Genomic DNA, 17,689 nt, shown 5'->3' on the forward strand with positions numbered 1-17,689 from the left:
AGTAACTACTACCACACACACTACTGCTGATTTTACAGTTTATTCTGACTTCTTGTCCTTGAGCTGCTGTTATTAATGATGGACTCTGAGTTACAGTGTACTGTCCTCTACACTCTGAAAGAAAGAACAACAATGAAAAATAATGAAAAACTGTAAATGTTTAATATTGTATATGTAAAAGTATGTATAATCTTTGTTAAAATGTAACTACACAAACCTTGAGCAAACAGTGTGAGAGTCCAGATGAGGATGATGATGTTGTTCATTGTTGTTGTTGTGTCTTGTGTGATGATGAAGATTGTGTTCTGTTCTGCTCTCAGTCATGAAGTGTTAAACTCACAGCTCTATAAACACTCTCAGAGCACTGAAGCATGTGCTGACCATGCAAAGAAGTGGGCAGGATTTACAACAGCTCGAGCTGATAACAAACTATTACAATATTTTACTTTCAGAGTAATGTTTTTAAACAATTTACTGATAATGACATTGATTACTTGCAAAATACTTGTTTTGTTTGTTGTTGGGCTAAATTATGTCTTTAAATTGACATTTATCAGTGTGGATGTGCAGCTGAAGAAATAATGTGTTAATATATTCTAGTCATGCACGATTCATGATTCATATATCTATTTATTGAAAGTATCCACCAAGAGACCAACATTATGCTTTTTTTTTTTTGATCACTGAAATGACTGGATTCTTCATACCATAATTGTAGACCATTCTAAAAATATTTGTAAAAAGCACTAGTTTTTTATTACTAAAATCATATACTACTGTTATGTAACCAGGGGGAAAAAGAATCATGAAAAAAAGATGATAAAAAAATTATAATGTTGAATCAATGTTGACTTAACGTTATGGAAAATCTTTCCATGTGGCCTTTTTCCATCTGAATAAAGATCATCAGGACTCATAATTGTGTCAAATGAGTCCAGACTGAAACAATGTAAATCTGAAAAGTTCAAAACTACTGATTCATTTGTCTGAAGCTGAAGGTGTTTGTGTGAATCATAATGATTGAGCTGTATATGAAGAACAGAAATTACTGATAAACTTCACAACATCATCCATGATAAAATAGGTCAAAGGTCACATCAGAGTCACAGATCATTTTAATTGATGGACAAATAATTTCAAATCAAGAACAGGTAAAATATTTAGGTGTCATATTGGAACCAAATTTAGGCTTTAAAAAGCATATAAAAAAGTTAACAAATAAAATACAATTTAATATGGCACAGTTCAGATACACTCGAAATTCCTTTACAATCGAGGCCTCAGGGGCCTATCTAAATGCCATGATTGTTCCTCATTTTTGATATTGTATGACAAGTTGGTCACAGGCTACTAAAACTGCCCTCAAGCCACTTGAGTCATTATATAAAAGCGCTCTAAAGATTCACGATAAGAAAAGCAGACAATTCCATCATTGTCATATTCTTGTAAAATACCAGTTTCTCAGCTTTGAAAATCTGATAATTCACACCAATCTGTGTTTGATGTATATCTTTCTGATGTATATGATACTTCATGACAACGCTGCTCCTCCACTAAAATAATTCATATCTTTGGGCTCTGAAATAACAGCTCGAACCACAAGATCTACTGTGCGAGGTGAATGCAGGATCGTGAAATGCAGGACAGTATTTGGAACTTCTGCTTTTTCTTGTGTAGCCGCTCGTCAGTGGAATATGTTTCCTACAGAGCTAAAAAAAAAGCACAAATTTTTACACCTTCACACGCCAAGCAAAGAAATAGCTTTTATCAAATCAAATTTGTCCCCACATGTGACCAGATATGTGTATGTGTGTAAGTGTGTGTTCTAAGGTCTAAGTATATGAAAGGTGTGAACATGAACTTTTGTACAATTTTTATTGTATTTATTTTTTTGGCAAGTGTAAATCTTATTACTCATGTATGTTTATATATTGTAGCTTAACATCAGCCTGCCCAGGGACTAAGGGTGAAAATTAGCTCTTGAGCTAAAACCCGGTACTATGCATCTCTCCCTTTGAGGTTAATGTTTATTGTACGCTGTCCCTGTTTCTTTAAAAAAAAAAATGTCCTTAAAAAAAGTGTTAGTCAGTACACAACAAGAGAATGAATGAGAACTAAAGGGTATTATAAACTAAATTTCTAGGATCAAGACTACTGTAAATGAGATTAATAAACTCTTTGATTATGATTATTGGCTTGCTTAGTTGGGGACACTTAATTTTTTCCAATATTGTTGACTTGATTGCACAGACACTGGACTGAACTGAGCTGGACGACGATGACATCACTGAATCAATGATCAACTGACTTTAACTGAAAAATTTAGTCTTTGCTATTATCCTCTTGCATTATCAACACAATATTTTCCTGTTTGTCTCTATGGGGCGCCGTTTGTAAAGCTGCTCATGCTGAAAATAGCAGCAACATTTTGTCACATTTAGCTTCAAACAATGTAAAAAAAACGGTATGAATTTTTTGACGGTAACTTATTAGCACATTTACAACAATATTTGTCAACTTAGAGATATTTTAAACAGTTAAATATAAATATTAAATGTTAAACCTAATGTTAAATGTTAAACCTAATGTTAAATGTTAAAACTAAATGCTAAATCTAAATCTAAATGTTAAATCTTAATATAAATATAAATATAAATCTAAATGCTAAATCTAAATCTAAATCTAAATGTTAAATATGAATTGCTAAATATAAATATAAATGGTAAATCTAAATGGTAAATATAAATATAAATATAAATGCTAAATATAAATCTAAATGTTAAATCTAAATCTAAATGTTCAATCTAAATCTAAATGTTAAATCTAAATCTAAATGTTAAATCTAAATCTAAATGTTGAATCTAAATGTTTCGGGTGAAACTAAATATTTAGCTAATATGCAAATTCAAAATGCCGGAAGTGCCAAAATAAAAGCTTGATGAGGTCAGTGTGTGTTTATAGCATCGTGTCAAATAAGGAACAAATAAAAATCATCTCATCTGAGGAAATTGACTCTTGGACATGGATTATCGTGATAATGACTACCGTATTTTCTGGACTATAAGTCGCACTTTTTTCATAGTTTGGCTGGTCCTGGAATTTATTTATCAAAATTAATTTGACATGAACCAAGAGAAAACATGACCGTATACAGCCATGTTTTTTTTTTTTTTTTTTATAGAATTAGAAAACCCAAAATTGTTATCTCTATAATATTTTTTCAATTATTTTATGTGATTTTTTTTTTCTTGTATAGGATCTCATATGATGAACACGTAACATTTTTATTTACTGTTTTATGGCGTTATGATTGTTATTGTTAAATACAACCGTCTTACCCTGATCTTTTATGTTATAAGTTTGGCAAATATAAAAAAAAGAGGTACAGGTGCACAACCACTTCACAGCATCACTAACTCCACAGTCCAGTACAGTTTCTCTCAGCGACTCTACAATGTCTGCACACTTTGAACAGCTGCTCGTAGATCTCACCTTTGGAGAAGACTGATGATTTTATACTCGAAAAATGTAAGTATTACTACTCAAAAATGAAGATTACCCCATAACGAACTGCATCCTTTGCCCAACCCAACACTTACGTGCAATAATAATGATAAATGCTAACCAATAATTATATAATCTTTTTTTTCCTTAAAATTAAATTTTAGTAAAAGAAGCAAAATGTATTTTCTGTCGTGACATAGCTATACATGAATATACAGTAATGCAGTTTTCAGTCAAGCAATTAATACACGAATAGATAAAATATTTATATTTTATTTACTGACAACAAGAAATGTTTAAATGATTAAAAGAATGTATAAATGTTAGCATCACAATAAATGCATACATGTACAAGTCAACAACACATGAAACAAAGCTTCATTCAAACATACTGTTCTAACAATCAGGTATTTACAGATGGTGAACCCCACATCTTACTATCATCTCAACACAGCTGTGCCAATTCTGCTGCTGCGCTGTGCTTCACAGTCTCACTCTTCTCAACGGGGATGTCGTTGAGCAACAGGATGAGGAAGACCATGATGTCGGCTCTCTGAACCACACGACCTTGAAGCGAGAGCAGAGCAACACATGCAGGACAATCTGACTGCTGTGTCTGCTCCAAACAATCGTGTGTCTGCTCTCCATGAGCACCACTACCTTTAAAACATTTACACAGAGTTTACAAGTACATGCATTCATTTATTATTAAACCACTGAACTGGTTCAAAACCACCAGTATGTCTGTGAGCATGACTCTTTTCTCCAGGTTGATCAGGGGATTGTAGGCCCCTGTAATAAGAGCACTGTCAATCACTTCAGATAAAAGCTTCATCACATTTTTTGATGATGCTCTTGAAGCTTCTGAAAGTCAGCCTTCATTGTATAAACAGAAACCAGCAGAACAAACCAAAATCAAATCCTCAGTGTCTTGTGGTCTTTCTCTAGATGTTCTCGCTGCTCTGGGGCCACTGATGATGAAGAGACCACAGCAGCATCTGGTCCTGATGAGACAGTGAGAGCTGGAGTGATGGAGCATCTCATCCATATCTCTGGACCATTTCCGGATGCTGCAGTGGACTTCTCCATCCTCAGTGCACACACCAGTCTGCAGACATTTTCATAACCTACACAAATACACACACACACAAAGTCATTACTTTATTCTTTTGTTTCAGGTATTTCCTTTTTTCCCCTTTCCCTGCAGGTCCTGCTACACCACAAAAGATCTGCAGCAAATACACAGAAATCAACAATAAGAAAAGTGCTGTTATAACTCTTTGAAATTACACTTATTAAAATGTTTCATTTATTTTTGTAGTGTACTTACACAAATCCTTTGATGGCAGCATTCCTTCATCAGTCACTCTACAGCAGATAAACATAATCTGTTCCTGTAATATCCAGACAAGAGTCAGTCTCCTCTGTGATTTATCTGTGATATACTGCATCTGCATGTTGAGTTAGTAAATGATGTAACTCGCTTTTTATCCAACACAAATGTTCCTAAAATTATCAATGTTGCAAATGGCCAAATAAAATAGATAACCTGTGTTTAGTTACTGTATGTAGTTTTGTTTGATTACATGACTTACACTCATCTAAAGCAGTGTTGACAACAATGAGTGAACTCAGATGCCTGTTTCATGTCTGTTAAATGTGCTCACCTGCAATACTTATCAAAGACTATCCTGTCAGATGATAGACATTTAGTAATAGTCTTCAAGATGTATATATGGTTTATGTAAATCCACTTTTGAGTCGTGTACTTAAAGCTGCAGTACGTAACTTTTGTAAAAATATATTTTTTACATATTTGTTAAACCTGTCATTATGTCCTGACAGTAGAATATGAGACAGATAATCTGTGAAAAAATCAAGCTCCTCTGGCTCCTCCCAGTGGTCCTATTGCCATTTGCAGAAAGTCATCTGCTCCCGGTAAGAAATCAACCAATCAGAGCTGAAAACTTTGTTTGTGTTCAAAATGTAGAAAAATGTATATAATAAGCGAGTACACCATGAATCCATTTTCCAAACGTGTTTTTAACTTGTTCCTGAATCACTAGGGTGCACCTATAATAAGTGTTTATATTCGGATTATTTTAGATTTTAGATTAAGTTACCAATGTACTAAAGCGTAACGTTAATCAGTTTTAAATGTTGTACATCTTGCAATTTATTTGGTGACTGTGTTTGCAGGCAAACCTGCCTATGAAATGTTGGAGTGTGACCCTGCTTTGATTACAGGAATGCGTTTTTAAATATATTAAAATAGAAAAGTCATTTAAAATTGTCATACTATTTCACAATATTACTGTTTTTATCAAATAAATGCAGTCTTGGTGAGCAGAAGATGCTTCTTTTAAAAACATTTAAAAATCTTACTGACCCCAAACCTTTGGACAGTAGTGTATGTTGCCCCCTGTGTATAGTTAATCTGGATTCCGTAGCAACAGAGGTTGTGATATGACACAATTTCTTTATATCGTTACTGTCAGACACTACACCTGCACCTGAGATGGAAGGTCCTGTGAATCCACCTCAATCGCCGGACACTGTCCACACCGGTCATGAGACTGAGCTGCAGACTTTGCTGGATAAAATTGTGGTTGTGTGCTGTGCTTTGACCAATATGTGTCCAAGTATTGTTGTGAAGGCGTCATGTTAGAATTATACACCATGCTCACATCTAATATGTAAATGTTTTTGTTTTCCAAAATATTTTGTAATATCTCTTCTCACATGTAATGTTTTTTAGTAGGGGTGTAACGATACGTGTATTCGTATTGAACCGTTCGGTACGAGGCTTTCGGTTTGGTACGCGGTACGCATTATGTACCGAACGGTTCGTTGGAGTAATTAATTTGAAAAAAAAAGTGAAATATAATGATATGCGTTCAACAAGGTAGCCCAATAACCCAAATGACGTAACAGGCAACACCCCTGAAACCCCTGAAGTAGAAAAAAAAACACCAACTTATATGTTTATGTTATGCTGTGTTCACACCAAACGCGAATAGAGCGTCTGGTGCGAATGATTTCAATGTTAAGTCAATGCAAAGGCGCGTTTACGAGCGTCTGGATGTTGCGCGCGAATGATGCCAATTGACGCGCGAATAGGGCATTAAGCGAGAATGGTGCTTTTTGTGCATTTGCCCAAGTTGAAACATTTGAACTTTGGCATCAATTCGCGCCGCGTTGACCATTCAGGAGCCTGCTAGGAGTCACTCATTCAACAGTATGTTCCTGCAGCCTCCGGTTGTGCAGGAATACCATTCTCCACTCATTCAACAAGGAGGAACGACTGATGTTGTCAGTGAGCAGTCAACCGGAGCTATATGACAAAAGTTCATATTTCTATAGAGACAGTAATAAAAAGGACCTATATATATATATATATATATATATATATATATATATATATATATATATAACATACTATATATATAAAACATACTAATAGATAAATGGAATAAAGGCCAAAGATAAGAAACGTTTCATTTTACCCCAAACTAATTTTATCTTGAACCACTAAGACATCAGAGCCAGCGGCAAGAAGGTCTAACCGAGCTGAGGCTGCTCTCGGCAGATACATGATGACGGAGCTCCCGCTGATCGCCCGGAGCTCATCTCCGAGATCGGCGAAACACATTTTTTAAATAGATGCTGTCATTATAAATAAACCACATATTTGAGTTTAAAACAACTACATTCTCGCCTGAAATACTTTTAAAACTACATTTCATGACACAATAACAGTAATATTTTGAAAATTATCCAAATAAAAATGGCGGTTGAAAATGCTGCGTGAACTCAGCTGGCAGAAGCCTCCCCATGACGCGAATTCGCGTCTGTTGTGAAGTTAATTTCATGCGCGAATGAAGCGAATGATCTCAAAATGGTCAAGCGGCAAACTAGACGCGGTAGACGCGAATTTGACGCTCTATTCGAGTTTGGTGTGAACACAGCATTAGGTTACTCAGTCAGGCGCTCGCTCACTCAGTACGCGCTGAAGGCTCATTGCAAAATAGCCAATGCGGTTAACAGACCAGAAAAAGAAGATCCTCCAATAACGCTAGGCGCGTCTTTCTTTTCCTTTCCAAAGAGCTCGGGCAGAAGCGCCCCTGAGGCGTCTGCCTTTGCTAAGCAACAATGACCTGCTCTCTTCATGAAGACGCGGAAATTTCAGCAAAGGATAAATGGATTTGCAGCTCTAAAAATCGCTTGCAGTAGGCTAGCTCTGCTACTAAATTTATTTCAAAATTGCAATCCATATACAACTATGATCAGCTGTTCCTTCATCTTGGCTGAGCTTTCAACGTTGTTATGGGAAAGGATGAAGCTGATCGGTTGGTTCTTGTAACATGACCCGCGGTGCGCTTGCGGCATTCTGAAAAGTTGAGATGTTTTTACATTTTGCTGTATCTAAAACGTACCGAACCGAACCAAACCATGACATCAGTGTATCGTATTGAACCGAACTGTGAATTTTGTGAACCGTTACACCCCTATTTTTTAGCCATGTCTGTAAATAAAATACACAAAGATTGAATGAAATTCTGCCTCCTTTATCTGTATTTAGGAAGAATTGTGCAAAATCAGTGTCCTTTTTTTGTTGCAAACACAATTACATAACTTAAATAGTAGTAACAACCAACTTAATTTCAGTTTGTTTACATATTTAACATGTAAATACATTTAGATGAATACATTAACATGTAAATACTTTTATATGAATACATTTACATTTATAAAGAGTCCTTAGAAATGATGAGCAACTGAAAATGTATTAGGTAGGTTATGGGCGATAAGTCACAGAAATGTGCAAGCATTGCATTGCCATGACTCTTCTCTGGCTGGTGCGCTGCTGAGTCCCACACAACATAAATGGAGCCACTGTATTGGACAGTTCTGATTATCGCAAGCAAACATGTCATCAAGCTCTTCAGGCTGTCTGCAAAAGCATCACAACACAGCATTTTCACAAGCCCTTCCTTTGGGCTAGAGGGTGTTACCTTGACCAGTCGCTCTGCTCGTAAGGATCGAGTCCTTTGATTCTCTTTATTTTCTCGTCCTATCTCATCTTTGCATTAGGATTTATTTTTAGGCGGTATGGTCCGACAATGTTTTCTTTAGCCCGCTGCATTTTGTAGGATTATATTCTGTTTTTCACACTTATTTTTCATTATTTTCATGCCAGAACACTAGACTGCTATTCCAGACCATGTTAACTGGCCAAACATACCCATTATTCTTTGTGTTCTGATGACGTTGCTCTCTAATCTCTATTAGTCTTGCCTGTGAAACTGGAGGATAGCGTCTTTACACCTTTTGCTTGTTGCTGACTTTACACCTTAGATTTAATAGATTATTAACTACAAAGTCAATACCACTTTATGTAAATAACTTGTACTCTTAAATTTAAATAATTATTTCGTGAAAAAAATATATTCTCACCATTGTAACTCACAGCAAGCCTTCATATTCGTCTTCTTTCCAGTTTAACGGCGGTTGGCATCCAGCTTATTGTTGCAATACCGCCCTCTTCTGTTCCGGAGTGTGGATCAGAAAATATGTTTTCCTACTAAACGTACACGTCGCTCACATTGTTCCCTAACATTAATATCTACATACACTAGCGTACTCTTCAAATACAGTTTCTCCAAACTTGTTTATTATTTTAGGTAGTCATTATCACGATAATCCATGTCCGAGAGTCAATTTCCTCAGATGAGATGGTTTTTAACATTTAGATTTAGATTTAACTTTTAGATTTAGATTTAACATTTAGATTTTATATTTTCATTTAGATTTAACATTTAGATTTAACATTTAGGTGTAACATTTAATATTTATATTTAACTATTTAAAATATCTCTAAGTTGACAAATATTGTTGTAAATGTGCTAAAAAGTGACCGTCAAAAATTCATACCAGTTTTTTAAACATAGTTTGAAGCTAAATGTGACAAAATGTTGCTGTTATTTTCAGCATGAGCAGCTTTACAAACGGCACCCGATACAAAGTAAAGGTATGTATGAGAGAAAATTAGGCCACATTCAGCATGTTTCATTAAATAATCAATGAATTATCCATCCCACTAATTCATGCTAAAAAAAAGTCTCGTCCTCTTTCCAAATTCAAATTTAACCCACTGTCCAATATCTAATGCACAGTTTTGTTGATAAAAAACAGTATTTAAAAAAAAACTTTATGTATTTCTAGTTATGTATGCGTATTTGTATGTTATTCATTTACAATAAATGCTTTTGATTCATGCTTTATTTGTATATGTCATATTTATATACTTTATTTTTTTAAATTAGTGTTTTCTGGCTTTATTTATGTACCAGGGTCTATGCTGAAATTTCTCAGTGCACCTACAGCTGCAGAGACATTTGATGTTACTACATCTGGAATTATTTATAGCTCTCCAGTTAAATATTTTTTTCTTTTTTAGTTTGCACTCTGATATAACACACTGGTTGTATTCATTTTATATTATACAACATTGTAGATACATTACTGCATTAAAATCAATCATTACAGTATCCATTAATTTCTGTTATTGTATATTTAAGGGCCATCTGCTGATCCTAAGGCAAAACTTCAATCTTCAGAATCCCATCCTTCTGATTCCCAAGCTATAGAGGCCACTCCAACCGCGGCCCCTGCTGCAGATGTTTCAGTTCACCGAGCTCCAACACTTGACCCAGCTGACTGGCTCTCTGTCTTATCAGGTGCAGTTAGAACTGATTTAGTAAACACAGGTCCAATGCAACCAAAGTCTGACTTTCAATTTCCCAAAAGAGGAGATGGCAGATCATGCCACCACCACTACTTTTACAGGACCTTGTTGAATGGTGAACAAATTAGATGAAACTGGCTAAGCTATTCATCTAAAAGCAATACACTCTTCTTTTATGTTGTAAATTGTTTTCTGTTAAAGAGTACAATTTAATCAGAAGAGGATTAAATGACTGGAAAAATGGACCATCTTACTTGAACATCCACGAGAAATCTCCCGAACACATGAAACATCTGGCAGCATGGAAGGAGCTAGAGATGCGCCTCAAGAAGGGGGAAACAATAGACATGCAGGAAAGGTCTCTTCTGACATTAAAGCTGCCAAATACTTCTCAATCATACTGGATTGCACTCCTGATGTTAGCGATCAAGAGCAATTGTCTGTCATCATACAAACAATCAGTCTCAGTGACATTCCAGGGATCAAGGAACATTTCATTGGGTTTCTTATAGCCAAAGAAACCACTGTAAAACCTGACAAATGACTTAACTCAAACCGTTTGAGTGTTGTGAAAGCTTGTCAAAGCTGATTCTTGAAAAGCTGGAAGAACACAATCTTCAGTTTGATGACTGCAGAGGTCAAGCTTATGACAATGGCACCAATATGAAAGGCAAGCACAAGGGTGTCCAGGCAAGGCTGCTGAATAAGAATCCACGGGTTTTTTTTGTACCATGTGGTGCGCATACACTAAATTTAGTTCTGTCGGATGCAGCCAAAGCATCTTCAGATGCAGTGAATTATTTTGGATACCTCCAAAAAAATCTACTGCCTTTTCTCAGCAGCTCCTCAAAGGTGGACAGTACTTTGAGATCAGTGTAAAGGGCTGGACAGAAACAAGATGGGAAAGCAGGATTAAATGTGTGGAAGCTTTACGCTATCAGGCCTCAGAGGTAAGGGAAGCTCTCTTGGAAGTGAGGGACAATGCCACTGGTGGAAACGTTAGAACAGAAGCTCAGTCATTGGCAGAGGAAGTGGGCTCATTCTGTGGTACGACATTCTTTCCTCTGTCCATCATGTAAGCAAGCTTATGCAATCACCTGATATGCAGCTAGACGTAGCTGTTGATCTGCTAAATAAGATACAGAGGTCCCTCACTGACTACAGAGTCAATGGTTTTGCAGCAGCTCAAGCAACAGCCAAAGACATCTGTGATACCATGAATGTGGAAGCCACACTAAAGCAGAAAAGGCTCAGGAGCACAAAAAAAAAAAACACTTGACCTATGAGGCTTATGATGAACCTTTCATGGATGAATTAAAGAAGCTAGAAGTGACATTCTTCTACACAGTTGTAGATGCTGTCAAGTCTTCTGTTGAAGAAAGGTTTGTCAGCCTCAATGAAGTGAGAGAAAAGTTCAGTGTGCTCCTCAACTTCAAGAATCTGACACTCTGTGAATTGGGAGCTCAGTGTGAGACACTCAGTATATTTAGTGAATAACTTGAGTAAAAGAGACTGTTATAAGAATTATCCTCCATCAGCAGCTGCAGTGTCTCTCAGCTGTATCAGTGCAGTCACTGTGACTCTGACTGACGGAGGTTTTTGTACGACTCTTTATCACTGTGTGAACACACAGCTACTAGGACAGTGTAGACTCTGACAGTAATAATCTCCTGTATCTTCAGTCTGGACTCCACTGATGGTCAGAGAGAAATCACTGCCAGATCCACTGCCACTGAATCTAGATGGAGTTCCTGACTGGAGTCTGTTTATGTAATAAATGAGGAGTTTAGGAGCTTCTCCAGGTTTCTGCTGATACCAGTGTAAGTAGCTGCTGTATATTCCTACATCTATGTTACACTCTATTGTAGCTGTTTGACCGAGCTGGACAGTTTTAACTTTAGGTTGAGTCAGAGTGACTCCTCTGGAGGCTGAAGAAGAGAAAATTAAGTTAGTTTGTCAGTAAAGCACCTTTATAGCAAAATATTGGTATATTAAAATGGTAAAATAACAACAACAACCATAGCTTATTATTCAAGCTTATATATCAAACTTAATATTTCACCTTGAATAAAAGCTGCAGTGGTCCAGATGAGGATGATGATGTTGTTCATTGTTGTTGTTGTGTCTTGTGTGATGATGAAGATTGTGTTCTGTTCTGCTCTCAGTCATGAAGTGTTAAACTCACAGCTCTATAAACACTCTCAGAGCACTGAAGCATGTGCTGACCATGCAAAGAAGTGGGCAGGATTCACAACAGCTGTATTTTAAGGAGATTTTGTTACAGATGTTACATGTACTTACTCTAACAACAACAGTAAATTATGCATAATCCAAAACCCTAACCATAACCATACATTCATAGAAATTAATATTACTCAGTATTTATGTAATTACTCTGCAATATAACCTTTAAATATAGTATAGGATATTAAAATAAGAACTTTACACTGAACGCAATGTGACACAAAACCCTTTTTAGAATCACCCTCTTCAGAAATATTTATCACCCATGATTCATTTATTATAATCATTTATATTATATCATATGATATTCACGAGGTAGGACCACCATTATGTAGAATAAAGCAGCTATTTCTAAACCTCTGATTTAAGTCTTCATCTCATTACTGTACTTTACACCATTTCTGTTGAGAGTGAGTTTTTGCAAGTGAAGGGTGAGAATAAGAAGAATAAAACACTTTATGAAACATTATAAGCAAGATGAATTACACACTGACACATTGATGAATTGATTTCAACTGAATAAACTTATTACAAGATTGCACAGTTAAAATAGATTAATGTCTGAAATCAATATTGATTCAGTGGTGAGTCAATGTCATGTTGCTATGTCAGACAGAAATACATTTTTACATTTAAAAAAAAAATATTTATTTTGTATGAAGGAGTTTTTACATTTGAAAAATAGAGAGATGTTTCTACTCTCAGTGTGTTGAAGTGTTTCTCTCTCTGCTGGAGTGTTTGTTCACTCGAGTGGAATAGAGGTTTTTGTACGAGTGTTTCATTAGATTGTATCACTGTGGGGGACTTTCGGTGGAGGAACTAAACTGGTGCTCGGTAAGTCTGTTAAAATTCTCCATTAAAAACATACAGATTGTGTACAATTATTATTATTATTAGCATTTTTTTTTTTTTTTTTTTTATCCGAACCAGAATTTTATGTATTTTATTTTATTTATTTTTATATTAATAAAATTTATATTTTGGTAAAACAATAATGTTTCTTTTGTTAATATTAGTTAAATACATTAGTCTCTGTGTAGTAACAATGACAAATTTTTGTAAAGCATTTATTAATCTCAGTCTATTCCATATTAATTGTTTACTAATACAGTATTAAAATCCAAAGTTTTATCTGCTAATATTAATTAATGGACCCGAGTTGACATGAACTAACAATGAACAGTTGAACGTTATTAATCATTGTTAACTAAGATTAATAAATACTCTAACAAATGAATTGTTCATTGTTAGTTAAATTGAATTAATGCATTTATTAAAGTTAACTTATGCACCTTACTGCAAAGTGTTACACATTTTATAAATATAGTTTTACAGGAAACATTTAAACTAAAATATTGTGCCGTTTAGATATTCAGATGATTTTAACTGAATTATTTAAATATATATATATATATATATATATATATATATATATGAAAGAACATAGTTGCTTAATTTCTAATTCCAGTATCATTTGTAGCCACACAATATCCGTGAAATTGTGTTTTGAGTTGAATTTCTCACTGTACTACAATACAAAGACGTCATTTAGGAATATAAATCTACTTGGATTAAAGCAGTAAATATCTTAATATATTTTGTTTCATTTTTTAGGTTTCATTAAAATATGTATGTAGTGTTTGTGTTTGTGAATGTGTTGTGTTTGTCTCCTGCAGCTGGTCCCACAGTGAAGCCCTCAGTGTCTCTGCTGCCGCCCTCTTCTCTGCAGATCTCTGGAGACTCAGCCGCACTGCTCTGCCTGCTCAGCTCTTACTCTCCACAGGGGGCGCTGGTGAGCTGGACACTGGACGGCTCAGAGGTCACCGAGGGGGTTGTGACCAGCGCAGAGAGCGAGCAGGACGGCCGCTACAGCCGCAGTAGTGTCCTGACCCTCAGCAAAGCACGCTGGGAAGCGGGAGAGCAGTACGTCTGCAGAGTAACACATGATGGAGCTCCTCATGAGGCCTCGTTCCACAAGAGTCGCTGTTAGTCGCTCGCAGTGCTGATGTTTCTCCAGTGAGCGCTGCTCTCTCCTGAAGATGAGCGTATCTGAGTGTCCTGTGTCAGGCAGGATTCACATGAGTCTAGTGCTGCAGCTGTAGTCATTTACAACTCAATACTGAAAGAGAGCTCTAGTGTCAAAGCACTGGCTGATCTTTCAATCTGCTGTGTTTGCTGCAACATTCAATAAAGCTTCTCAACAAACTCCATTTGTGTCTGACAACATCATTCAACTAACAGATGAAGATGCATGTAGTGTTTGTCCAGGTGTTTTTCAGAAGCTCGATCAGTAGCAGTAAATCTAGTCAAATAAAGCTCTTGGGGTTTGAACATGGTCTCTGGAGACAGAGCTGCTCTATTCTGAGAGGATCACAATCACTCCACCCTGACAATGCAAATGAGATTTTCAGCTCACACTCCCAGAGTCACTGTTTGATTGGTTACATGATCTGGACCGAAACACACCAGTTTCACTTCTGCTGTAGCGGGCAGCACACAGACAAACTGATTATAACATTTCAGGTTTTTTATGTCTTATTTTTTTTAATTGCTAACATCCTTTTTCCAATCTGTAGTCACATTTTCAAAACACTATACATATTTAGCACAACATCACTCTGTTGTGACCAAATCTTTAGCAAAATTCATGTTGTTTTCACACAATATTTAATTAACACATTTCTAAACTGCTTACATTTTCTTTTCACATAAGCTATACCTTATACAAAAATCATAGATCTTTCTTATGTTTTTTTTTTTTTTTTTTTTTTACAAATGCTTAAACACAGCATGACAGAAATGAAAACCTAATGTTCCTAACTTTAAATATAGTGTAAAGCCTCTACTTCTGCAACAACATTAACTCAAAAGTATTGGAAAATATCTCTATATAAAATATTGTAACATCTGATAAGCAATTTTAAGTAACAGATCACAAAAATATAAAAAAAATAGCTGATTCCAGTCTCAGTTGGAAGAATAGTCAGGTGTTGATGGTCTTTACATTACATCAGAATCAGAATCAGAATCAGAATCAGAATGAGGTTTATTGCCAGGTATGTTTACACATACGAGGAATTTGTTTTCGTGACAGAAGCTCCGCAGTACAACAGAATGACAGCGACAGAACATAAAACACATAATAAAAGAATAAAAAATACAAATATGTAGACAGTGAATGACAATATACAAATGACAATTGTAGGCAGGTATATTACAAAGTGAAGTTATGTATGTACATATATATTGTGTGCAAAATTTAAGTGTATACTAAGTATGTTTGTTAGATAAATAAAGTGTGTGTGTATATAAATATAAAGTGTAGTGTGTTCGCCATTATTGTCAGCTGTTCATAAGATGGATTGCCTGAGGGAAGAAACTGGTCCTGTGTCTGGTCGTTCTAGTGCTCAGTGCTCTGTAGCGTCGACCAGATGGCAACAGTTCAAAGAGGGAGTGTGCTGGATGTGAGGGGTCCAGAGTGATTTTGACAGCCCTTTTTCTCACTCTGGATAAGTACAGTTCTTGAATAGAAGGGAGAGTTGAACCGATTATTCGCTCAGCAGTCCGGACTACTCTCTGTAGTCTTCTGAGGTCAGATTTAGAAGCTGAGCTGAACCAGACAGTTACTGAAGTGCAGAGGATGGATTCAATGATGGTGGAGTAGAACTGTTTCAGCAGCTCCTGTGGCAGGTTAAACTTCCTCAGCTGGCGGAGAAAGTACAACCTCTGCTGGGCCTTTTTTACGATGGAGTCAATGTGAATGTCCCACTTCAGGTCCTGAGAGATGGTGGTTCCCAGGAACCTGAATGACTCCACTGCAGTCACAGTGCTGTTCATGATGGTGAGTGGGGGGAGTGCAGGGGGGTTTCTCCTGAAGTCCACGATCATCTCCACTGTTTTGAGCGTGTTAAGCTCCAGGTTGTTGAGACTGCACCAGACAGCCAGCTCTTTTACCTCCTGTCTGTAAGCAGACTCGTCACCGTCCTGAATGAGGCCGATGAGTGTGGTGTCATCTGCAAACTTCAGGAGCTTGACAGAGGGGTCCTTAGATGTGCAATCGTTGGTGTACAGGGAGAAGAGCAGTGGGGAGAGAACGCAGCCCTGGGGAGCTCCGGTGCTGATTGTACGGGTGCTGGATGTGTATTTTCCCAGCCTCACTAGCTGCTGCCTGTCTGTCAGGAAGCTGTTGATCCACTGACAGATGGAGGTGGGCACGGAGAGCTGATTTAGTTTGGGCAGGAGGAGGTTTGGGATGATCGTGTTGAAGGCCGAGCTGAAGTCCACAAACAGGATCCTCACATAAGTCCCCGGTCTGTCTAGGTGTTGCAGAACATAATGCAGTCCAATGTTTACTGCATCGTCCACAGACCTGTTTGCTCTGTAGGCAAACTGAAGAGGATCCAGCAAGGGTCCAGTGATGTCCTTCAGGTGGGCCAGCACCAGTTTTTCAAATGACTTCATGACTACAGACGTTAGAGCCACAGGCCTGAAGTCATTTAGTCCTGTAATTTTGGGTTTCTTAGGGATGGGGATGATGGTGGAACGTTTGAGGCATGAAGGGACTTCGCACAGCTCCAGCGATCTGTTGAAGATCTGTGTGAAGATGGGGGCCAGCTGGTCAGCACAAGATTTCAGACAGGCTGGTGTAACACAATCTGGGCCTGGTGCTTTTTTCCTTTTCTGCTTCCGGAAGACCTGGCGCACCGCATCCTCGCTGATCTGAATTGCAGGTGTGGGGGAGAGGGGGGATGCAGGAGGTGAGAATGGTGAGAGTGTTTGATTGGAGAGGTGTTCAGGATGGGTTGCAGGAGCTGTTAATGGTGTGAACGGTAGTTTGGAGAGGCATTCAGGGCTGGTTGCAGGAGTTGTGAAGGGTGTGAATGGTTTTGTGGGGAGGCGTTCAGGGCAGGTGATGGGTGTTCTTTCAAACCTGCAGTAAAACTCATTCAGATCGTCTGCCAGTCGTTGATTCTCTACGGTGCTGGGGGGTGGTGTCTTGTAATTGGTGATCTTCTTTAGACTTTTCCACACTGATGCGGAGTCGTTGGAAGTGAACTGAGTCCTTATTTTTTCAGAATAATTCCTCTTTGCCACTTTGATCTCCTTTTCCAATGTGTATTTAGCCTGTTTATACAAGACATTGTCCCCCTTCACGTAAGCATCTTCTTTGGCCTGACGGAGCTGTCTGAGTTT

General features: G+C 37.1%; 1 long non-coding RNA gene and 2 gene segments (V, D, J or C); 1 reads left to right on the top strand and 2 right to left on the bottom strand.

The window, feature by feature from the left end:
• Positions 1-12,616, bottom strand: part of LOC113066505 (immunoglobulin kappa variable 1-8-like) — a 128,663-nt gene extending 116,047 nt beyond the window's left edge. Inside the window, 1 exon segment of the V gene segment in view lies at positions 12,315-12,616. Within this exon segment, the coding sequence occupies positions 12,315-12,363 (49 nt within the window).
• Positions 3,805-9,002, bottom strand: LOC113067323 (uncharacterized). The gene is made up of 3 exons (XR_003279311.1): positions 8,962-9,002; positions 4,835-4,898; positions 3,805-4,733 (listed from the first exon to the last, which is right to left on the bottom strand). It is a non-coding gene; the product is annotated as an uncharacterized LOC113067323 (long non-coding RNA).
• Positions 12,617-13,185: 569 nt separating the features above from the next.
• Positions 13,186-14,704, top strand: LOC113066506 (immunoglobulin lambda constant 7-like). The segment is given in 3 exon segments: positions 13,186-13,200; positions 13,282-13,330; positions 14,173-14,704. Coding segments are annotated over 3 exon segments (378 nt in total).
• The last annotated feature ends 2,985 nt before the right edge of the window (positions 14,705-17,689 follow it).

Source organism: Carassius auratus, chromosome 50 (assembly GCF_003368295.1).
Source record: "Carassius auratus strain Wakin chromosome 50, ASM336829v1, whole genome shotgun sequence".
In the NCBI taxonomy this organism is placed as follows: Eukaryota; Metazoa; Chordata; class Actinopteri; order Cypriniformes; family Cyprinidae; genus Carassius; species Carassius auratus.